Source organism: Akebia trifoliata, chromosome 11, assembly GCF_017979445.1.
Source record: "Akebia trifoliata isolate Shusen 1 chromosome 11, ASM1797944v1, whole genome shotgun sequence".
Taxonomy (NCBI): Eukaryota; Viridiplantae; Streptophyta; class Magnoliopsida; order Ranunculales; family Lardizabalaceae; genus Akebia; species Akebia trifoliata.
The window spans coordinates 2,901,173-2,925,065 of NC_141385.1; the positions used below are offsets into that span (position 1 = coordinate 2,901,173).

General features: G+C 33.2%; 3 protein-coding genes and 1 non-coding gene across 4 annotated transcripts; 3 read left to right on the forward strand and 1 right to left on the reverse strand.

The window, feature by feature from the left end:
• The first annotated feature begins 41 nt into the window (after positions 1-41).
• LOC147390335 (Chaperone DnaJ-domain superfamily protein) lies at positions 42-4,724 on the forward strand. Its single transcript, XM_086417163.1, has 10 exons — positions 42-175; positions 276-338; positions 443-509; positions 1,147-1,206; positions 2,098-2,148; positions 2,289-2,369; positions 2,984-3,096; positions 3,315-3,432; positions 3,877-4,003; positions 4,476-4,724. The coding sequence occupies exons 1-10, from the start codon at positions 63-65 to the stop codon at positions 4,577-4,579; spliced, it is 897 nt and encodes a 298-aa protein (XP_086273289.1). The 5' UTR covers positions 42-62; the 3' UTR covers positions 4,580-4,724.
• Positions 4,725-7,317: 2,593 nt separating this feature from the next.
• Positions 7,318-7,397, reverse strand: TRNAL-UAG (transfer RNA leucine (anticodon UAG)). The gene has a single exon. It is a non-coding gene; the product is annotated as a tRNA-Leu (tRNA).
• Positions 7,398-11,847: 4,450 nt separating this feature from the next.
• XTH8 (xyloglucan endotransglucosylase/hydrolase 8) lies at positions 11,848-15,194 on the forward strand. The gene is made up of 4 exons (XM_086417114.1): positions 11,848-12,126; positions 12,257-12,357; positions 13,662-13,864; positions 14,647-15,194. Exons 1-4 carry the CDS (start codon positions 11,931-11,933, stop codon positions 15,047-15,049), a joined length of 903 nt encoding a protein of 300 aa, XP_086273240.1. The 5' UTR covers positions 11,848-11,930; the 3' UTR covers positions 15,050-15,194.
• Positions 15,195-17,690: 2,496 nt separating this feature from the next.
• Positions 17,691-23,314, forward strand: LOC147390338 (postsynaptic protein-like protein). Its single transcript, XM_086459863.1, has 4 exons — positions 17,691-17,847; positions 17,956-18,073; positions 22,860-22,951; positions 23,057-23,314. The coding sequence occupies exons 1-4, from the start codon at positions 17,832-17,834 to the stop codon at positions 23,119-23,121; spliced, it is 291 nt and encodes a 96-aa protein (XP_086315989.1). The 5' UTR covers positions 17,691-17,831; the 3' UTR covers positions 23,122-23,314.
• The last annotated feature ends 579 nt before the right edge of the window (positions 23,315-23,893 follow it).

The window sequence follows — 23,893 nt, forward strand, 5'->3', positions numbered from 1 at the left end:
TACTACATAAAAACGTCTTGAACACGAATCTAATTTCCATTTGGGAGAGAAGACTGGAAACAATGGCGCCACCAGCGATTCGCTGGTCTGCAATCGCTCTTTTGTTTTTATGTCTTCTTCTCCCAACGACCTTCGCCATTTACTGCGACGAGGACGATTGCTACGATCTACTAGGGTAAACCTATCTCTCTCAAACTATTTTAATCTCAATTTTACCCTTCTGTTAATCTACAATTTACCTAAACTGTCACATATCTTCTCCTTCGGTTTTCTAGGGTTTCTCAGAGTGCTAATTCTTCGGAGATCAAGAAAGCTTATTACAAGCTCTCTTTGAAATAGTAAGTTTAGATTTCAACATCATATAATTATATTGTTTTCAAATTTTTAAATCTTCTGATGCATTTTTTTCTTAAAATTTATTTATTTTTCTTCTAATTTTCAGTCATCCTGACAAAAATCCTGATCCGGATTCACGAAAGATTTTCGTTAAAATCGCAAATGCTTATGAGGTATTGATCTTACTGTTTAGTACTAAATTGATGTGTTCAGTAATTCGAATTAATCTAAATTCTTCTAATTTTCAGAGTTACTCTTGCTTGATTTTTTTTCTTTTAATAATCTAGTTTAGTTTCAAGAAACAATAGGAGTGATAGACTATCATAATTCTATTAGCATCTTTGATCCAAAAAGGTGATGTGAAAAAAAAATTGTTTGGAAATCAGTTAGTATAGCCTTTAATTGTTGGGGTGTATGAAATTTTTGGCGGAAATTCATAGGAGGTTTACTGATTTATTGCGGAATAATTAGGTTTTGAAGAACATCTGCTCCTTGTACCTTTTTCATCCATTTATTGGATGTACTCAGTTATATGGATTTGGGAGCTATTCTAGGTTTATTCAAGCAAGCATGTAGTCAGATTAATTTAATTTTTAACTTGCTGGTTTGATTATAAGTGAAGAATTATCTTATTTAATTAAAGAGCATCAATATTTTTCTTTTTAGGCTTTATGTGGAAATGATGTTTGGATGAATAATGAGCATTGACAAACCGGATTTTTTACGTTGCAGAAGTTCTTCTGTTTTAAGGATTTAATTTATTTCCATTTTTTGCTAGTTTTTAAGCATCAATATTCTCTTGTATTGCAGATTCTGAAGGACGAAGCCACACGAGGGCAGTATGATTATGCAATTGAGCATCCAGAGGAGGTATAAATATATTGTGTATTCTAATGAAATTTCTATTTCATGAAAAATTTGTAAATAAATTGCTGCCTTTGCTTCCATTGAATGCCTTCATTAAAATCAATTTCTTATCATTAAATAACTGTCATTTACATGTTGACCTTCAATTGAATATCTTGAAAATCCTACATCACTAGTAAATCTGAAATTGAAAGGATAGTATAGACTTAGAAATTCCTCTGCAATGCTAGGAAGTTATATGATTCTTTGATTGATAAGGACCAGTTCAGTGTGATTCATTGAAAGGATACTATATACAAACTGCATACTAGAATGAGCACATAACAGATTTTGAATATGGATCATGGTTTTAAAACTCATTATGACGTCGCATCTCGTCCATGAAAGAGACTGAGTCGTTTTGGACGAGTTTTCCAATACGTTTGAGTCGTCTCGTTCAACAATGAGAAAACTGAACCATGGTTTTAAATCTCGCCTGATAAGTTTAACTTGTCTATCCGTCTTGTTGGTGGACGATACCGAGACATATCAGATGAGTCATTTCAGTCTCGGACAAGATTTAAAACCATGATATGGATGGATGTTAGATAAGGACATCAGCAGATGAATTATATTATGAGTATTTTTCCCTTGTGCATGGAATCAATCACGTTTATATGGTTGAAATTTAGAAATTTCCTTAAACCACTCTTGGGCATCAAGGTAATACTAAAATGAATCTGATAGATGTCTCAGATAGACCTTAGGAACATGTACCATTTATTGCTATATTATCATTGGGTAACATGAAAATTTAGCAATTTATTGTCAGAGAACCTTAGTTTTGAAATAATTCTTTTTAGATTTGTTGGGTTGTTATTGACAATATAATAAGCATGTCATCCTCTGTTTCAGGTATTCTACAATACAGCTCGTTATTATCAGGCGTATTATGGGCACAAGACGGTGAGAGCCTTTACATTTTTTTTTTTCTTTCTAATTTATATACGTTCTTTCTTGTAACTGGAAAACAATTTCAGGTAGGAGATCGATAATACTTTCTTTCGGCCAGATCTGTTATTCAATTCTTCTATTTGTACTTGCAGGATCCTCGTGCTGTCTTAGTGGGCCTACTTTTGGTTCTCTCAGCATTTCAATATCTAAATCAGTGGACAAGGTATACACAGGTACCAAGATACATCTAATATGTCTGACCTGATATCATTAGCTGTTGGTGCCATTCTTTTTACTTTCATTCTGCTTTGTGTCAAATGGGTAGACTAATGTCTAATTCGTTCTCAGATCGTATTGTTACTTCCAGATCTAGTGACAAAATTTCTGATTCTTTGATCAATTACTTCTCAAAAAAAATTTCTGATTCTTTGAAAGTCGCTATTATTTTGAAACTCTTGCAATTGTGTTTTCCATAATTAATAACATACTTAATTTGCTGACTCTTGCTGGATTTTTCCTAACTATTTCCTTGCCGAAACCCTTACTTCATCATTATGTATGGACACCCAGAAATGCTTCCGTCATATGTATGTGAACCAGTGTTGGCAATGGTCTCCCTTGCTGGACCATTGCGAAAGTCTGGTCACCATTCTCAATCAAATTAGCCATATAGAACTTTTGTTTGACAAATATGTAGTTTATTCTTCTTTCTCAAAGTTATGATTGGTACTTATTTTTCTTGAGAATGTATGCTCATGAACTTAACAATATGTTCAATTATACGAAGTTGATCGCAATTTTTGGGCATTCTATTATAAGATATTTTGTTCTCTCTTACTTGTTGCAGGCTATCAGTATGGTTAAGAAAACACCTGCTTATAAGAATAAACTACGGGCACTGGAACTTGAACGCAGTGGAGGAACAACGAACAAGAAAAAGGGTCACAAGCAGATAGACAAGTATGGTTTCACCATAATCTTTATCCAGAAGGAAGTTTAAATCTTTAGTTCTCCAGAAAGAGATTACAAGATGAGAATATAAGCTTGATATTATCAAAGAATTCATGTTAAACTAATATTAAATTTCCATTACGTCTTGGTTGCTACGCTGCGGGTCGTTTGCTCCTTTGGTTTTATTACTTAAAGTGTAGTTTAAACCTTCCCTTTGCGTATTGCAGGAAAGCAGAGGAGGAGTTTGGCAAAGAACTTGAACTGCAGATACAGGGAGCTGAAAAACCCTCTATGTGGGGACTTCTTGCTGTGCGGTTTTTGGTCCTACCCTACACCCTCGGCAAGGTTGGAATACTTATTTCATGAATCAATAATCACAAAAACTTTAGATATCATATAATTTTCTTTTCTCTATGCTTATCTTCTGAAATACATGTTTGTATTGGAGGTTTAGGGTCTGTATATTGTACATGGTAAAATGGGCGTGCAATTTTCAGGTGTTTGATTGGGCATTTTCCCTGAAATTCAATTTCCCGGCCAACACTATTTTTAACCTTTGGAGGGAAAATGTTTTCCCACCCAAACCCCTAGGAAAATGATTTTCCCTCCTACTAATATTACTCTCGCAATTACCCCCATGCCCTAAATTAAAAGCGAACTCTCCTTTTGACATTTTCCCATGTCCATTTTCTCAACGAATACATTTTCCATTGAAAATGAATTGACTGCAATCATATAGACCCTTATTTCTCTTGTAGCACTAACAGTGATCCTTGTTTATCCATCCAGCTATTATTTTGGAGTCTGTGTTGGTTCTGGAGATACCGAGTAAAAAGAGCTCCATATTCCTGGGACGATGCATGTTACTTGACGCGAAGCTGCCTTAGAGTGCCTCTTGATGCATGGAGGAACATTGGTAAACTCACTAACCTAATCCTTGCAACATCAATTTTTCAGTCGGTTCTTTTGTTGGACTCATGGGTTAAAAAGTTTGGTATCATCTCAGAATGTTTCAAGTGAGACTGGAACGGCATATTGACTCAGAAACATTCAATGTTTCTGGAATTTTCAGATTGCCTCGAAATGTTTTGGTTTAGGCAGTCTCAGTTTTCTCCTTAACTAAACATTGCCTTGTGATGAGATTTTGAACTTGGACCAATCAATCAAGGATGTCCCACCTAAATACATTTTAGGCCCAGAAATCGCCCAATAGATGATCTAAACCGGTGCATATATCTATCAAAAGTTTGCTATAAATTAGCATCGTATAATGCCATTTTCGATGGGTGTGACTTAACCTAATCTATTTGATTCTTGTGCATGTCCATGATTTCTTTTCTTTCTTTGGTCTTCACATATTTACCTTGTGCTGGGTTTGGCTTTATTAGATGAATCGAGGAAAGATGATCTTGTTCAAAGACGTTTATGGGAGAAATCCAACATGGAGAGCTATCTGGAGGAGTTGCGAAAAGAATCGAAGCGTAGAAGGTAGTTAATTTTATTGAAGTGTACTGTATTACATTTCCTCTGAAATATTTTTTTGCAATTAAAGAAAACTGACATTTAATGAGAAAGACTATGTAACGATAAAACGAAGCACATCTACTAATGATTCAAAGTTCTGTTTTTTTAAGAAAGTTTCAGAAAATTCTAGTTTCAGTCCGAAGACCAGAATGTAAGTGAGATGGGAAATTATAAATCCACTTATCAATGTTATATATGTTTCTAGTTGAGACTTGAGAGATGACCTCACAGCTAGCATCTTCCATGAACATGAGCACATGCATAAGGGTGCGCATCGTGGGAAAGAGACATGTAGATTGCATAGCTTAAAGGGAAAAAAATTAAGGGTACCTCTCAATTACTTAGGGGTGCAACTCGGTTTGGTTCAGTTCGGTTCGGTTCGCTTTGAGGTCAAATTGGAATCAAATCAATGGTTCGGTTTGATATTATGGATTGCCAATATTCTATAATTTGTAAGTAACATTTTTTAATAAAAAATAAATATGTAATAAACATAAAATTTCATACAAATAATCATTAATTTATCCATAAAAAGTCATTAATTTATCTGTGATCATCAATCAATGTCTTAACTCATAAAATAATTCGTAATAATTATTATATACATATATGTTTATTTATTGCATAAGGGTTTGGTTCTATACAAGTTTGATTCGAGAATCGAATCAAAATTATTGATTTTCCATTTTCGTAACCTCAAACCTGAAATTGAACCGCAACTTATTCCAAATCACCCCAAAGCTATTGGTTCGGAACCAGACCAAGTTGCACCTCTACATCTCATGATCTAGTTGCTTTATGATGAATCTCTTTAAATAATCGTTTTTACCGAGTTCTTCTAGAGTTTGAAATCCCACCAAGTCGTGAATATTTACTCCCCCTCTACTCTCCCAACGTGGCATGTGAAAGAACCATTGATTTTCCTTCTCGACGTACACAACTGCACATATTTATTCAATCCTAAAAGAAGAGTAGATAAAGATATAGGGTATCTTTATCCTTTTGAAATTCTCATAAATTTTTCACTGGAAAACCTAGAAGAAGATAAGATGAAGATATTTAATATGTAGTATCTTCGACAACATCTTTTCATAAGCTGTATTCAAAACCCACCTTCACCTCCTAATTACTATAAGTTAAATAAATAAAAATGTTTGTTATTACTTTTTTGGGTGGATAAGTATTACTCCTACTCTTTGTTACCTGGCTTGATTGGTTATAATTTGGGATCATGTTTCATGGTTCATCACCCTAGAATGAATCCGAAGGGATAGATAGAGACAATTTGTTTCTTGATTCGCTTGGGTTTCCTAGATGGGTTTGCTAGCTTGGTTCATTTGTGTATCTGTATAATTCAATTATAATAATTATAATGATGTTAAATGGATAAAATAATCTAAATTTTAAATATAAACAATGACAAAATAATATATAACAAATTGATTTGGTTCCCCAAATCCAATTAAAATTTAGTGGTTGAATCACACCACAAAGGTCCGCTTTGTACCTGTTCGTGGTTTGGACTAGTAGCACTGAATTGGGTAGCACAGCTCCAAGTTCCAACCCACAACTTCAAATGCTTAACTCCTATTTTATTCTAACAATAGCAATGATTGTGATTATTCCTTTGTTGCTACAGACTTGGATGAATTTGCTCTAATAATTCAGTTTTAAAAAATTTACTCAACTCAATGAGTAAATCTTTAATAAATGAATTTAATAGATTTGTAGTGATAAATAGAGAGGTGGTCTTGGATAAAATGAAAAATTATTAAGGATGAGAACGATGGCAAAGAAAACTTGTTCAAGGAAAAATGAATTAGTCACGAAATAATCATAATAATTAGATAGATTTTCTGAAAAACCCATATAAGCAGTGTTTGCTTACATCTAGGAAAATCTTAGAAAGAGAGTTGATTTTTTAGTTGTGGAGGTAGGTGTAATCATGAGAGATTAGTATCAAGAGATGAAGAAAAAATATTTTCTTTAAGATTGGGATCGAACTATTCTATCACTAGATAATAGATTTATTATTTTCTTATAAAATTGATTTTCTAACATCAGCAGAATTTATGGTTTGCAATAGGACCGACAATGATCCTAAATATACCCGATGTTCAAACCAATCCGATCCCAAAAAACATGAAAAATTGGATTTTTGGATTGGATTTAGATTGAAATATTAGATCCAATACAATTTCCGATCAGATTCGAATGTGCCCCAATCCGTATCGAAAAAAATCCAATCCAAATATATTTTAATATTTTTTATTCTTAATTTCATATAAATATATAGATATAACAAGTTTTAGTCTTTTTGGTTTCCCTCTATATTTGTAGTGGAAAAGTGGATTTCTTAAAATTTTATATGATTTTAAATTTTTTAAACATTGATAATTTAAAAATAAGGCATTTATTTGAATCAATTTCAAGTTAAGGATGAAATGAAACAGATTGGATTTAATTCACATATTCATTAATCCGATCGGATCCAATCAGGTACATGTTTAAAGAATTTCTGATCGCAAATTGCATTTCCATAAAGAAGTGCTTTGCCTTAGTGGGATAAATTTTATAATAAAAAAATGCAATTCCTATTTCACAGGGAATAAGAGTTAGAAATTATTTCTAAAAAATAATTGATAAATTTTATAAAAACCTTACTAATTCCTAGTTGAAAATATTTGGATAAAAATAAGAAAACTATGACAGCTGTGGGATTTGAACCCACGCCCTTTCGGACCAGAGCCTAAATCTGGCGCCTTAGACCACTCGGCCAAACTGTCCTGTTTGTGTGAAATAACACTAAATAAATATAAAAATACTTGATTATTTTCCAATGTAAACTGATTAATAGCTTGGGTGACTAAATAAAAAATAATAATAATAATAAAATCTTAATAAAACTCATCCATCATCAAAACAAGACCTACCAAAGATTCTTGAAAACTCGGATCCCCATTCGAATCAGTTTCACTTCATTAGATTCACCATGATCCAATCTAAATATGACTAATTTGACCGCTCCACAAGGTAAATAGTCCATCTCAAATCGAAAATCTGACAATTTTCAGTACTCTAATTCAAAAACAAAATGGAAATGAAAATGAAAAAATACATATAAACTCACTCTCAATTATAAAAATATTTGACTTACTACAAAGTAAAACAGAGGAACAAAATTTGTTTAGTCGACCCCAAATCTTTCAGATAAGGTTTTGTCATTATTATTAACGATAATATAACTTAGAACACCACCACTTGAGAGAGATCTAACGATGTAAAAGCCACTAGATACCGTATTATGGTAGCTCGCGAGTTACCTTATCGGAGTTGCGAACATGTATTATATTAACATTCTATCTATTTGAGCCAAACGAGAACGAGATCCAACATGGCATCCCCACCGACACTCCAGCACGTGATCCATGTCTGTACTACATGTGATAGACAGAAACATCACCAAATTCAATAATTCAATCCTTGTGTTCTGAAATACCCTCCTTTTAAAAAAACATTATAATAAAACCTCTTGTATTAAAAAATTCAAAAAAAAAAATAAATAAATGTTGGGGGATACAATTGGAATCTCAATCAAGATTTTGGAATCTTATAGTGTGATCAAACCTCAAGATATTGTCATAAGTTGGATCAACCATTTCTTAATTCAATAATAAATAAATAATCTTAATTAATAAAAGATAAATTAAGAGAAAATCGATTGAAATAATTTAATATTTTGTAACCAAAACCGATTTCTGATTATATCCCAAATAAAACTACAAACTCAAAGTACTAAAAGAATGACTCACAATAATAATGGGTATAACTTTGGAGAAGAGTGAATTAGTGGAGTATTTGAAGATGATCGTTCATCCCACTCGCTAATTTTACATTGTCAGAATTGGATTATAGAAATTATTTTTTAGAATATTATTTTTAAATTTTAATTTCAGAATCTAAAATCAAAATCTCATTTCTTTTAAAAAAAGTCAATTTATCAAAACATTCACTGAAAATTATGAAATTCTCATTCCAATGCATTATTATCATTTTCGGAAAATAAGATAAATTATAAAAATAACCTTCTCAAAGTGTGATGTTTAATAATAAACACTAAGTGGTATTTTAATAATTAAAAAAAAAAAAAAAGAGAGGAAATTATTACTATTATTGGTAATTTATCTAAATATCAAATTGTAATTAAAAGTGATTTCTAGTTGAGAATCCAGTTGTCAAATCCAGGAAGTTCTTTCTATTATATTTATGACAAATCAAAATCAACTCTCCTTCAAGTGGTCCACACTAACACGCTAAAGCCAAATTAAGGGCAGCCTGGATTTGGATGTTTCACCTTGTACTTTTATTGATTTTTTATTTTTTGAGGGGGTGGGGGTTAAGGGCTTGTTTGTTATAATTTTTTTGATTTTGAGGAGAAAAAATTGGAGAAGCATATTTGCTAGTAATGAATTCTGCTTCACTAACTTTTGCGAGTAGACTTACTGGGGCACCTTTCACGCTCTAACCACTATGAGAAGTCAACATTGAAGAGTGTACGAGGATGAAATGATGATTTTACACCTCATTCTTCTTAACTCATCGATTAGACAATATAATTAATTTGACTTCTCTATACTATTTTTTCATTAACGTCTGTAACAAACAAGATTTTCTTGGAAGTAGCTTTTCAAACTCTGAGTTTTTGTTTCTTCTCCTAAACGCAAAATCTTGAAACAGAATCTAGAATATATAACAAACAACTCCAAGAAAATGCCCTCTGATTTATTTGTTTTTTAATATTCCAAAACTGCCCTTGATGGATTCCTAACTTTCTTACTTTGTATAAACAATAAGCACTAAACAAGAGTATAGGATCTGTGGGAGAGAATTTTTATTTTCACCTCAAGATCTATGCCTTCAATCGATATAAAATTAACCTTTCTCATTTTCCTAATTTTTTTTTTATGGTACTATTCAAATGCTTCCCACTCTCAACCAACAAGTAATAAATTATAAGAATCAAAAGTAATAAAAAAAAAAAAATTAGAAATCATATAAACTCATTAATAAATTTCATGATTGGAATGTTTTCACTAATTTTACCTTAATATTTAGGTAAAACTCTTCTAGGACTATGAAATATCGATCTTCGTAAATTCGTAAAATTTTTAATCCATTTTCTTGCTAGTCTTAAACTAGAAGGGCATTGATTCTCTACTTGGTAATTGTGTGAATCTACTTGGATAAGAAATTCTCATACATGTCTTTAAAATTTTAACTTAGGAATAATAAATCCAACCCAACATGCAATTCATGTAATACATTTCTCAAGGTAACTATATATTATGAGTAAAAAAACCATCCATTTTTCCACACAAAGTCAAATAGTGTAAGCTCAAAAGCTTGCTTACTCAAGTTATACTCAAAAGCTTGCTTACTCAAGTTATATTGACTAATGAGTCATGGACAATAAATTTGAAAGATTATACCACCACACCGATTTTCTTTTAAAAAACTCTAATCATAAATTACATGGAGGAATTTTTCCCAAAACATGCGCAACTTATGTCCAAATTCCAATTCCAGTAGACTGTTTATTTTAATTCCCAAAATATTCATTTCAAGTGAATTTGTCACTTTTATTATTAATGAATTCATTGGCATTGTGAAATTCTAAATTTCTTTTTTTAAATTCTTGGATGAATATTACATGAACCCTAATAAGGTATTTATAGATATTACATCAACCAAGATATGAAAACTAGCATAATATATAAATATTCCTAATGTAGAATATCCTAATTGATATTGCTACATTAACTATTTCTCATCACTACTTTTCTTTTGTGGTGAGATACATTGATAATGATGCAATGTATCCCATGCATCATATTCTCTTACACTCTCCCGCAATTGCATTGTCTTTTGAAAAAAAAGTATGCAATAGGTTTAATTGAATAATTCATTTTGATCTCATGAAATACTTAATGGTGGTCATCGCCTGCTTGTGAAGTGTATCACTGTCGTATCCCACTCATTTTTTAGTTCGTTAGAGCCAATGGCCCACTAGATCAAGTCTATTATGATCTCTCCCATAAGTATACAAATAAGGATCGCGCAGTTTAAATACAAAACTCTCACTGAAATGATTTTAGATAAAATGAAAATCGAGATTGTGAGGCATTAACTTATTAAGTAAGGAGGTTTGTCGAAACATACAGACAAGCAATATTGTTATTGAAAAAAAAAAATTTAATATTAATTGATATTGCTACATTAATTATTTTCCATTACTCCCTTCCTTTTGTGATGAGATACATTGATAATGATACAATGTATCTCATGCATCATATTCTCTTATAGGTATATCTACGAATTTGTAGATATCAAAAGTGACGAAATCACAAGTTTGTAGTTTATAGAAATGACAAATGCATGTTTTGGGAATTAAAATGAACAATGTACCGAACTCGAAATTTCTTAGCATTCATCGTACAAAAAGAAGATTCACCCTTACATGGATGTTTAGGGTGGGGTAATCATCTTTATTTTTCATATCACTACACTCCACTCTTCTTGCTAAACTATACATCTATATCATGGACAACAACAGTATCATACTTCATCATCGGAATTTGTTATTTAAACCCTTTTTTTAATGAGTCAGGTTGGAGTGGCCACAAGCTAGAAGCTCATATCGAACTTTTAGAAGTGAAAGTGGATAGGAATCATAGATGTGTTTCACTCAAATCTCGATAAAAGGCATATATAGTTCTCATACATTTTTACCTTAAGAAGTGCAATATGAGATTCCAACTTGAGGTCACTTCAACATTATTCTTTATTAATATATCACAATGACTAGGGTATACCAATTATCCTTAATTGTTGTGCGACATATAATTTTAGAGGGTTACTATTGCCTCACCAACTTTTACTAACGCCACACCAATTGTGTGTGATTTTTTATATAGAGATTGGTGTGGCATTAGTAAAAGTTGGTGTGTCATAACAGTTTCATAATTTTATTACTCACGGTGTCATAACAAAAGGTCGGTGTGACAATACTCTAGATTTCAAACATTTTCGATATTTGTGGCGGCTTCCAGGGGTAAACTTTGTCAAGTTCTATAGAAAAAATCAACTTAAATTTAAGAACAAAGTTAATTCCCAATTCTACCCTTCTATGTAAAAAGCAGAGCTTTTTTCAAGGATTATCGAGCCCATGACCACTTTTATAATAACACTTCCTCCTCTCAGAGATCCAACTGAGAAACCTCTTCCTCTACCACGAGCCTCCTTCCAAGTCAGGGGCAAAAATGGAAATAAGGGCCTTATTTCCATTAACCATTCTTCTCACCATTGCAGCTCTAATGGCTTCTTCTTTATCAGAAGCAGAGGAGTCGAAAAGCGCTTTTTCATTCGAAGATAATTTCGATATAATGTGGTCTGAGGACCACTTCAAAACATCTGCAGATGGCCAAATTTGGTATCTCTCCCTCGACAAAGAAACTGGTAAGAACAACACTCAACCAAAAACATTAATTTTTTCTACAAATCTTTTTATCGATTTCATAATTGGGTTCATGTTCTTGATTTTATTTCTGATTTCTTCAATTTTCTTGTTTAAATTTGAGAAAAATAGGTTGTGGATTCCAAACGAAGCAAAGATACAGATTTGGGTGGTTCAGCATGAAGCTTAAGTTAGTTGGAGGCGATTCTGCCGGTGTTGTCACGGCTTATTATGTGAGTTTTGTTTTAAATTACGGATTTACCCTCTACTCTTTCCCAAAAACTTACTTAGAGATCATGATTTTAGAAGTTAAACATATTTCAGTTATTTTATAATTATTATAAAATAAGGTGGATTTAAAGATATGCTTAGTCTTTCTGTAGGAAATATTTAAATAAATTAATAAGAAATAATTTTTTTTAATAAAAATATAAAAATTGGGTTTCCCTTATTTTTATGAAACGAGTCATATCAGATCTTGAATGAATCAATGTGAATACCGATTCACATATGTTATGGTTTCAAATCTCGTCTGAGATCAAGATTAATCACCCGAGTCATCTCGGTATTTTTCACTAACAAAACGGATTTACAAAGTGTCTTAGGCTTCACACAATCTCACGAGACAAATGAGATGACTCGGGCAATATTTTGAAAACCTCAATACAAACTTGGCTGAGTCAACTGGAATTTTATATTTTGATTAAAATAATTATTCTTTTATGATCTAAATATTTATTATTTAAATAAAAATGATCTCGTGACTAGTGATCTTATAGACTACCTTATTTATAAAAAGAAATTTGTAAATATATTTTAATAAATAATTGTAGATTGAGTTAAATGGTATAACTTGGTCTCTTCCATGAGCAAGGCAAGATGCCAAACCGAGATATGAAAGCATGTTGTACTTCATAAATAATTAAAGAGTCATACTGGAGTGACCTCAAGATTGTACCTCATGTCGCACGTCCTGACATGAAAGTGTATAGGTACCATAGATCCTTTTTCCCATTTATCTCGATGAAAAGCATCTATGGTTCCTATACACTTTCATGTCAAGACGCTGGGGTGGAGCCAGGATTTTCTTCTAGTGGGGGCAAACTTATAGTTAATTGGAGGGGGAGGGGGCAAAAATTGGAGGAAGATGAGGGAGTGGGGGCAACAGGGTCAAATGGGGCATGTCAGTAGTTCAAAATGTAGGGGTATCTCAAATTTAAGCATAAATTCAAGGGTATCTAAAATGCCTAAAAAAGTTGCGTGGGGGCAATTGCCCCCAATGTCTCCTTACTAGCTCCACCCCTGTTAGGATGTGCAATATGAGATACAATCTTGAAGTCACTTCAACATTATTGATAATTAAATTCCGATTGAAATGAAATCCTTTGGGAATAATGAATGAAGCAGAAATCAATGTCACGACCTTAATTCAAATCTTGGATCTTCAAATTGAGAAAAAGATATTCATGCTAGAAATTAAGAAAAAGATATTCAAGAATATTTTGATCATTTTAATAAATTTTGCAAAAATTTGCAGATGTGCTCGGATACAGGGGCGGGACCTGAGAGAGACGAGTTAGATTTCGAGTTCTTGGGAAATAGAACGGGCGAGCCGTACACGATACAAACAAATGTTTACAAGAATGGGGTTGGGGGACGTGAGATGAGGCACATGCTTTGGTTTGATCCAACTGAAGAGTTTCACTCATATTCCATTCTTTGGAACAACCATCAGATCTTGTAAGTCTTCTAATCAAACGGTTAATATTTGTGATAAACAAATTCCTAGACCAGCCATCTGAACATATGTTCGAAAAAAAAAAAAATAAGAATCATGCTGGAGTGACCTCAAGATTGGACCTCATATCGCACATCTTAACGTGAATAGGAATCATAGATGCTTTTTCACTTGTATCTCGAGGAAAAGCATCTATGGTTCCCGTACATACACTTTCACGTTAAGGTGTGCGATGTGAGATCACTTCAGCATTTTTTTTAAAATTACTCTGGAGTACTTCTAGTGCAACATCAATTTCTGTCCTTACAAGACATCGACAAGATAATTTATTAGGTGTTTTGAGAGGTGAGATAACCATTCCTTTTTTCACTGCCGCTACCTCTCCCTTTCTTTCTCTTGGATTTTCTTAGAAACCCTAAAAGAAGATTTGTGGTGTGATATGTAATTTTATCTTAATAAGTAAAAGTTGGTGTTACAATAGAAGTCTTGAAATCTACTACTTTTTTACTATAGAGGCATATATTGGTTATCAAGTTTAGATAAGTAAACCTGAGAGATTTTTGCTCATTAAAAAGTCAATCTAAGATTTCATAGAAAAGTCAATAGGGATGCCCTCTATACACATGGGTTCATGTGATTGTTTGATTTTGTTGCGGAAAAACTCCCAACAATCAATCAAGATTGATAAACTACGACAATTAAAATAGAGAAAAGAAAGAACCCAAAAGATTTACATGATATTTGAACAATGGTGAGCTTATACATTATCATGATTTTGGTACAGGTTTTTTGTGGATCATGTTCCAGTTAGAGTGTTCAAGAACACAGACAAAGCCAACGATTTCTTCCCCAACGAGAAGCCCATGTACCTTTTCTCTAGTATTTGGAATGCTGATGAGTGGGCTACAAGAGGAGGACTAGAGAAGACTGATTGGAAAAAATCACCTTTTGTTTCCTCTTACAAGGACTTTAATGCTGATGGTTGTCAATGGGAAGACCCATATCCTGCTTGTGTCTCTACCACCACTAACAACTGGTGGGACCAATATGATGCTTGGCATCTCTCTGATACTCAAAAGGAGGATTTTGCTTGGGTTGAGAGAAATCTGGTTATTTATGATTATTGCAAGGATACAGAGAGGTATCCTGATTTACCTGTCGAGTGTTCATTAAGTCCATGGGATTGATTGATCATTAATCAAGAACAAAAATGCAAATTATTATCATTCATTCTTTTTTTTCTTTTTTCTCTCTTTTCTTTTTGTAGTTAATAAATGAAATTTTGAATTATTATTTTATATTGAATAATTAAGTGGGTAGTTATTTGTTTTATTTATGTATTATTAGCAATTTTCAAAGTGGTAGAAGTTCTATCATGGTTTTTGGACAAGTCAATGTTGCATAAAACCTCCCTTAGATTGACCATGATTGATAAACTACGAAGATTCAGAATCAAAGAATACAAAACACAAGAGATTTACATGGATCGATTAGATTGCCTACTTCCACTGGCAACGATGATAATTCTTTATTGATGAAAACTGTGAAAATATAATACAATACAATATATATATATATATAGTGTGCAAGGGTGAAACCCTCGACAGGTGCAAGGCCCCCCCTCCGACTTAAGATAAATCAAAAAATTAATAACTCTAGTTAGGATCATAAACCAACAGTCAAACCCTTTAAAATCCTAAATAATTTTAAAAAATCCTCCTACTTATGTCAATAACAATTGAACTTCACGTAGGTGGATAGAATAAGTATAAAATGGTACTATTAATGATTTTGAACATGCGATAGTATCTTGCAAAGAAATTCGGATTGCAATGCAAAATCTATATACATTTATGCTTCATGTCCTGCAAAATGACCCAAAAGATGGGACTTCCTCAGCTTGTCTATGACAATAGTCTGTGATGGTACAAAAGGGATCCCAAGGAAACGTGAACTAAAGAATAGAGCTAGCTGCTTGATGAACATAGTCATGCTAGAGTTTTTTTTACTTTGAAAATCTCAATAGATTGAGACTTTGATATTTCGAGACTAACTAGTGAAAAATCACCTTAGCACTAACAATTCTATTACTTAAAAATCTATCTTTAGACTCCTTGAGGATAATTACACTTGCACTCCTTTAAAAACTCAAATCAATCTCCCTCATAGAGTTTTAAAAACTCAAATCAATTTCTTTTTGAGAAGTAAGCATTCCTTTTATAATTCACCTTCTTTTGTTTTGGTTATATATATATATATATATATATATATGGGTCAGGTTCAAAGGACAACCATTTCAACACACATATAGACAACGTGTTTTGTCTTATATGGGCAAAAATGTTTAGAATGGACTGATTTTTTGTGAGGATGATCTCTGTGATGAGGAGATCATCCTTGCCAAAAATCAGCTCATTATGAAACTTCTAGACCGTCCAATTTTTGTTGAAAAGTTATAGACCGTCCAATTTTTGTAAATCAATTTTGATGGGGTTACAAGTTTTGGAATGGGATGATTTTTTGCCAGGATGATCCCCTCATCACAGAGATCATCCTCACAAAAAATCAGTCCATTCCAAATATTTTTGCCCATATAAGACAAAACACGTTGTCTATATGTGTGTTGAAATGGTTGTCCTTTGAACCTGATATATATATATATATATATATATATATATATATATAGGGTCCCGTTCAATGGCTAATTTTTTGGCAAAACATTTTTCAAAACAAGAGTTAGAAGTTTTGGAATGGGCTGATTTTTGGTGAGGATGATCTCTACGGTGAGGAGATTATCATCAGCAAAAATCAGCCCATTCCAAACTTCTAATCCCATAAAAAATAATTTACAAAAAATGGACAGTCCACGATTTTTCAACTTGTAAACATGGGTTAGAAGTTTTGGAATGGGCTGATTTTTGGTGAGGATGATCTCCTCACCGTAGAGATCATCCTCACCAAAAATCAGCCCATTCCAAAACTTCCAACTCATATTTTGAAAAATGTTTTATTAAAAAGTTAGTCATTGAACACTACCCATATATATATATATATATATGAGAGAGAGAGAGAGAAAGAGAGAGAGAGAAAATTAAATAAAAAAATCAAGGTTGAGGCTTTTTTGTTGATTTGGCTTGAACAGCTCAAATTTTCTTGACGATGGTCTTTCTTCTTCATGATCACATCGGGGCACCAATATGGTACCTGCCAAACAATTTCAAATACAAGTAAAAACGTCAATTGTAGAGAATAATAGAAAAGTTTTCATTATCTGAGAGTTTAGCTTAAGAACTTGCCTTTTAAAGTTTTTTTCCTAAAAAAATCTTTAAAAATCCTTTCTTTTGAGATCTTTCCTCCTATTTATATATAGGTTCTCATCTTTCTTTAATCTCCTTGCTCAACATGTCACCACCTTATCTTATTCACGGGGATTGGGATTTATCTCATTCTAAATCATTCGTCTTCAATATGCTTGAAAATAAAATAGAAAATTTGAAAAAATACTAATTTTTTTCGTACGTCTTCGATATGCTTGAAAATGATTTATTTATTTATTTTTTTTCAAATCCTTTATATCATAATGAAGTCTCCAAACATGATTGGGATGTTAAGAATCAAATTTTTTTTTAAAGATGAAAATGGTGAATTCAAACGGTTAGAGCACATTTGGATTTGTAAAATGTGGCGAGGGAGGTGCAGGGACTGATTAGAAAGAAAAGTTCTACCAAATGGACTACTAAGAGAAGTCCTAAAACTTAAGGATTAATTAGAAAGAAATTCCTACGGCAGGGTCTTTAAGTAATTTTTCGTAAAACTTAAAACCGGGTACGAGAAGTCGAGAAACGAGATTGAGAGACACAAATAATTGAATAACAACTCCGTGTAAGCGTGTACAAATAGCGATATTGGTTGTGGGCTGAGCTCTATAGTTTTCTCGGAAGAACTCTGAAACAGTAAATCCAGACAACAATGGTGTGCGAGAAGTGTAAGTTTCTTCTCTACTTATCCTGCGCACCCGTTCTCTATTTTAGCAATTAGGCTTGAATTGATCGATCGATTGATTGATTGATTGTTTGAGATTTTGATGTTATAGGTGAGAAGAAGCTAACGAAGGTGATAGTACCAGACAAGTGGAAAGAAGGAGCAAGCAACACCACAGAAGGCGGTGGCCGTAAGATCAACGAGAACAAGCTTCTCTCCAAGAAAAACAGGTTCTAATTCGCCTTTTTTTCACATTAGATTTTGATTTTGTAATTTAGGGTTTTACGATACAAATTTTTCTTTCCAATAAAAACTTGAAGAAAAAAAAAATCCATACTTTTGAAGAAAATTGCGGGATTTTGATTGGGAAAAAAACATTAGACCATCACAAATTTAGCAAAATCTTAAGAATGTAATTGTGAATGAAGATAAGGTCTTTTTTTTTTTATCGGTAAAAAAAAATTAGGGTTTCTTTAGTTGGAGGGAAGGGAAGGGAACAGAGGGTCCCCTTGTGAGGAAAGGGGGATAAAGATTAGGGTAGAAAACTGATCTCTACCTATAATTTGCCCTAGAATCCTCTTTTATCTTAGATGATATATGCAAAATGTGCAATCTTGCTATTTTTGATAATCTCTTCTCTTGACCTTCAAATTTAGATCCTCTTTGCCCATATTACCCCCCAATGGCAGTGTTAACTGTGATTTTTTTGCCCCACCCATGTTAACTTGGAAAAGTTCTTTTGAGGTGATAGGGAGGAAATTTTACTAAGTGAGATTGGAAAATATCATTTTTTTTTGCTTAGTAGATCGAAAAATATCTTACTCCTAAAAGGAAAGGAGGGTTGAGATTAGAAGTTTAAGTGTTATAAATAGGGCTCTCCTAGGAATGGTTACGGATTAAAGAGTTCAAGCCTTAGGAAGAATGTTAGAGCAACTCCAATAGCAATGCTAAATTTTCCATTTATGAGACGACGTTGGAGATGCTCTAAATTGGTAGCAATTCCAAATAAGGAACGAACTCCAATAAGTGCACTCCAACGTGCAAGTCTCAAATAGGCTCTCAAATTTGGAATATACTAAAATCGATTCTAGGTTAGGAATTGATTCTAGTATATCTCAAAATTTGTTAGGGTGGATGATGTGGGAGTTCTTATTTATCAAAATCTCATCCAATATATTAAAATTTGAAGAAGTCAAACTTTTATAAATTTTAATTTATTAAAATGCCACCAACGGCACTGAGATGAATATTTATTTATGTAAATGATACTCAATTACTTTTTTTAAAAAATGAAACATTGCAGTGCAGTATGTCAAATGTGACATTTTTTGCACTTTAGAACACCTCCAACGTTGTCTCAAAAGAAACTGTTTTTGGAGCTTCAAAAAATGAATCTAGAGAGTAACTTATATTTATAGAAGGAATGTTGAGAAATTCATTGAAACGACCTTGGAAAAGTTCTTTTGGGATTGTAGGGAGGAATTATACAAACATTACTTAGTGAGATCGAAAAATATCTTACTCCTAAGAGAGTCCATTTGGCATTCATGTTGAAGGACATTCATTGGAGTTCATTCTATTTTTTGAAATTGCTACCCATTTAGAGTGTCTCCAGTACCATCCCATAAATGGGTAGCAATTCCCAAAAAATAAAAACAAACTCCAACCTGTTCTCGTCCCATAAAGTTCCAGTTCTCTAACCTGTTCTTGTTCTCAAATGAGAGATATCAGTATTGTCTTTTCTGGGTCCATTAATTTGGGATTCACACATTTCGTCTAGAGTGGCATTTCTTTGGTTTGCTACTCTAGAGACAAATTACTATTGACTTCTATATGATTTACAGTGAACGGCTTAGTTACCTATTGATTCATTGACTCATGGATCTCCTTGGCTAGGAAGATTTGGTCCTATTTCTTCTAGATATTCTTTATGTGCAAGACTCCCAGTTGGTACTATCACTTTTCAATCATGGTAGAATAGTTTGTTTAATGCTAGAAGCGGGGATCCTTTGGAGAATGCTTCCATTTGCAATATGTTGGAATGTTTGGATAGAGAAGAAACAAAAGGACCTTTGAGGGTATTTAAGCCACCCACTGGACATTATACTGGCTGTTAAGGACTATATATTCTAATGGGCCAATCTCTTCCCAGAACTCCTGGGAATATTTTTTGAGCAATTAATATTCAGATGGGATTTGATCACGGACAAGCACATCAAAGGGCTGGTTTCCAGCAGGGTTGATTTTTGTAGTTGGTTATCAGAAGGGTGTGTTGGATATGTTTAAACTATAAAACCATTTATTAACGTTGTTTATAAGTGGAGGTCTCTTTGGGTGGAGCACCATCTTTAGTGTTCTTATTATAATACCTTCTGTATTCAGTGAACTACATGCCTACTCATTTCATAATTTCAAAATTCTTCTGTCTTCCACAAATTGAAATAGCGCAAGTATCCGTAGAAAACACAAAATGGGACATCAGATATGGTAGGATTTGTTGACATTACTATACGAGATTTGAAGTGCACCACATTAATGAGTCCTTGCTAGTTGCTAGCATGCACTCACTACAGGACTGAGAGGGAAGAATTTCATTGGAGTCAGAGGACGTTGAACAAATGGCTTATGCACGTGTGTTGGCGTCTGATATGGGTACGAAGTATAAAATTGAATGACCTCCACTGACCCTTTACTCTTTTTTTTTTTTATTTTTGTTGATAGATAAAAGGGAAGATATATTTAAAAAGGAGGACGGTCAAGGTGACCAACCCAAAGTGAAGCAACTTTCAACCAACACATACTACATTAGAGAGAGATTACAGACCGACTCCCACCTCCCAATAAAATCAGCAAAGAACACTCCCCTAAACTCCTTAAATGCCTTACACCCAAACAAATAGCAACCCCAAAATAGATAAAACAGTGTCATGGTCCAAATGCACCGTGTTTTCAAAATACCTACTATACCTTTCCTTTCGAAATCCCCAACAAATTTGCTTCAAATAAGATTCCATAAAATCTTTTTAGAAGAAGAAAAACTAGACTACCACAACCAAGAGAGGAGTGAGGAGTTGACCCACTTAGGGAAGCACCCGAACATTCCGAAGAGAGACAAGAAGTGCTAGCAAATCTCTTAATCAAAACCACAATGGATAAGGATGTGATCAACCGACTCATCACACTTTTTACAGAGCTTACATACATAGGGACCTGCAAAACCCCTATGCTCTGATACCTCTGTGCAGTGATATTTTTTGTTTTATGTTCAGGGCCATATTTGTGGATTGCTTTTGTTTTGTATTAAGCGCACAATATGATAACAACACTTTTATTAAGAAGTGTATTAAGATTGTATATAGATAAACTACTATGATTTAGTAAATCATATTAACGATACAAAAGTAATAGTTCAAAAAAAAATATTTCAATAAATTAAATTTTTTATAAGTATAACTTTATTGAATAAGAACAAATATGTATAAAAGGCAGTCGAGATGACCAGCCTTGCAACAAAGAACAAAAAGCTAACTTGAACACACAAAGTCCCACCTAAATACAAGCTCTTATGGAAAAAAAAAAAAACTCCTTTAAAATCTATGAACAACTTACACCAAAATAAAAGCAACCCTAAAATATTAATAATAAGCTCCCGAGTTGAGGATTCTTTTCTATGGAAAACTCTCTTGTTCCTCTCCAACCAAGTCCCCTAGCACAGTGCAAATGGAAGAAGACTCTAAAGTATTTTTTTTCTTCCAAAGAACAAAGATTGATCCCAAACATTGAAAGAGAGACAAGACTGATTTTGGAACTGCCCAACTGAGGTTGAAGAGGGCTAGGAAATGGGACCAAAGAGATGAGGTGAGAGGGCAGTGCAACAAGATGTGATCCACCGATTCTCCATTAGACTTGCAAAGGAAGCAAAAGTTAGGCATCAAGACGTCTGTTTAAATGAGATGGTTGATTGTTAGGAATTTGTCTTGAGAAGCTAACCAAATGAAAAAAAGACACCTTTGAGCCCCAAATGATCAAGGCTGAAAAATGGTAACTAGGTTGAGAGGGATTCTGCAAAGCTGAGAAAAAGCATCTTATCGATTTCTTCGACAAATGTGCTGGCATGTAGTTACACATGGGTACAATACTATGCCTGACATGGAAAATTCTTAGGTGATGGTGTCTCCTTGTCACATAGCTTATGCTTAAAAAGAGAAACCCTATCCTATTTGTAATGAAGTACTTGAATTTTGATTAGAAGAATAATTCCACTTGTTTAATTACTAATCATGTGAATTCCAGAACTAATCAAGTAGATTTTAATGAATATCTCTTGTAGTGATTATTGTCCCAGTTTTAAAATTTTAATCATTCCAATGTTCATTTAGAAAGGACTGATGGTAATGCCCGAACAGGATCTTAATTTACCACTCAGATATTTGTGAGTACTTTGAGTTGTAGAAAGTCGATTGAGATGGTTTGGGCATGTTCAACGAAGGCTGCTTACATCCCCATTAGAAGGTGCTGGAAGGGATAGAGGAAGAACTAAAAGAATGTGGATTGATACGGTGCAAGTGGGTATGAACACACTTTCAATAAGATAAGACATGGTTCTGGACAAAATTGAATGGAGGAACGAAATTTGTTTAGCTGGATAAGGCTACCAAGATGATGATGATTAAATAATCTGTCCACTTATTCATTTATGTACACTTTTCATATAAAATCCCTTCATTTTAATACTTTAATAATAATAAATTGTTTTATTATCGTCAGCTTTTCTGACTCACTACATGCCTCTAATGACCCAATAGTATTATAGATGTCTATGAATCAATTAGAAAGTTGAGGAGGGAAGACCAAATCCTCAAATGTGCCACTGTAAATCCTGGATTACTAGTTTTCCTTGTGTTAATATTAAACATATTTTTTGTACAGAGTTTTTCATTGTGATTTCATCTTCCATTTGACTTCTCACTTTGATGGGTGTATTTGTTCTGATTATTATTATTTTTTTCCTCGCAGATGGACTCCATATGGAACAACGAAGTGCATCATTTGCAAGCAACAAGTCCACCAAGATGGCAAATATTGTCACACCTGTGCTTATACCAAAGGTAATGAAATTGAACGCCTTAAAATGACCTGTGTTTACTAAATTGTGAGTTTTAATCACATTCATTACTTTGGGAGAAGTTTCTGAATTGTTTTTGTATGTGTAGGAGTCTGCGCAATGTGCGGTAAGCAAGTAATCGACACCAAGTTGTACAAGCAAAGCAATGTTTGATGCAAATCAGACATTATTATCTTCTCTTTGTCGGCTCTTGACTGATGTAAATTTGCTTAATCCTGTCTTGTTACTTGTAACAAAGAACAATTCCATCATTACAACAAGAACTTCTTACATCTGTTCTCATAGCTCTCGAAGCATGCAACTATAAACATTGTTTTCTACTTCTAAAGGTGTCTTTCTTTTCCGATATAGTATCCAACTTAGTATTCAATATTCCACAACTTCCATGATATTTATTTGCATATAACTTGTCATCCAATTAGTTGATGTATGTACAGATTTGAATGATTTGGGTTTCGATATGGGATTATAGTTTTGTTGTTTCTTGATTTCATTTCTGTTTTGGGTATTATTATGGACCTCGAAAGAATGATTTGAATTGACAAAAGCCTAGTTATATTCATCACTGACATTAAGATTTAACAGTTAGATTCTCTCTTTGATGGAGCAATTCTGAAAAGTTTGGTTGAAAACTGCTAAAATTTTTTGGTACAGTCGATCTTATTTCCATCATCTTTGCTTGTGACATTCTAGCTCAAACTACAATGTGGTTTAAAGTTTTGTGCCATTTTTAAATGTTGTTTTCCAAGATATGTCGATTAGATCCTTTGGAATATTGACCTAAACACTGAATATTTTGGGAATGTTGTGGAGACTCTAAATTCTTCTTCCAATTGAGACAAGTGGTACTTTGTGGGAAAATTCCCAAGAAGGTAGACAAAAATTGTAAAATTCCAAAACAAGAACACTTTTTATTAATCTTTTT

Excerpts from the sequence above, each read along its gene's own strand:
- LOC147390335 (XM_086417163.1), top strand. The coding sequence starts at position 63 with ATGGCGCCACCAGCGATTCGCTGGTCTGCAATCGCTCTTTTGTTTTTA. Across the intron at positions 2,149-2,288 it reads CGTATTATGGGCACAAGACG|GATCCTCGTGCTGTCTTAGT; the intron begins GTGAGAGCCTTT and ends TTGTACTTGCAG. Across the intron at positions 3,097-3,314 it reads GGTCACAAGCAGATAGACAA|GAAAGCAGAGGAGGAGTTTG; the intron begins GTATGGTTTCAC and ends TGCGTATTGCAG.
- LOC147390338 (XM_086459863.1), top strand. Across the intron at positions 18,074-22,859 it reads CTTCTCTCCAAGAAAAACAG|ATGGACTCCATATGGAACAA; the intron begins GTTCTAATTCGC and ends TTTTCCTCGCAG. Across the intron at positions 22,952-23,056 it reads CACCTGTGCTTATACCAAAG|GAGTCTGCGCAATGTGCGGT; the intron begins GTAATGAAATTG and ends TTGTATGTGTAG.
- XTH8 (XM_086417114.1), top strand. The coding sequence starts at position 11,931 with ATGGAAATAAGGGCCTTATTTCCATTAACCATTCTTCTCACCATTGCA. Across the intron at positions 12,127-12,256 it reads CTCCCTCGACAAAGAAACTG|GTTGTGGATTCCAAACGAAG; the intron begins GTAAGAACAACA and ends TGAGAAAAATAG. Across the intron at positions 12,358-13,661 it reads GTGTTGTCACGGCTTATTAT|ATGTGCTCGGATACAGGGGC; the intron begins GTGAGTTTTGTT and ends AAAAATTTGCAG.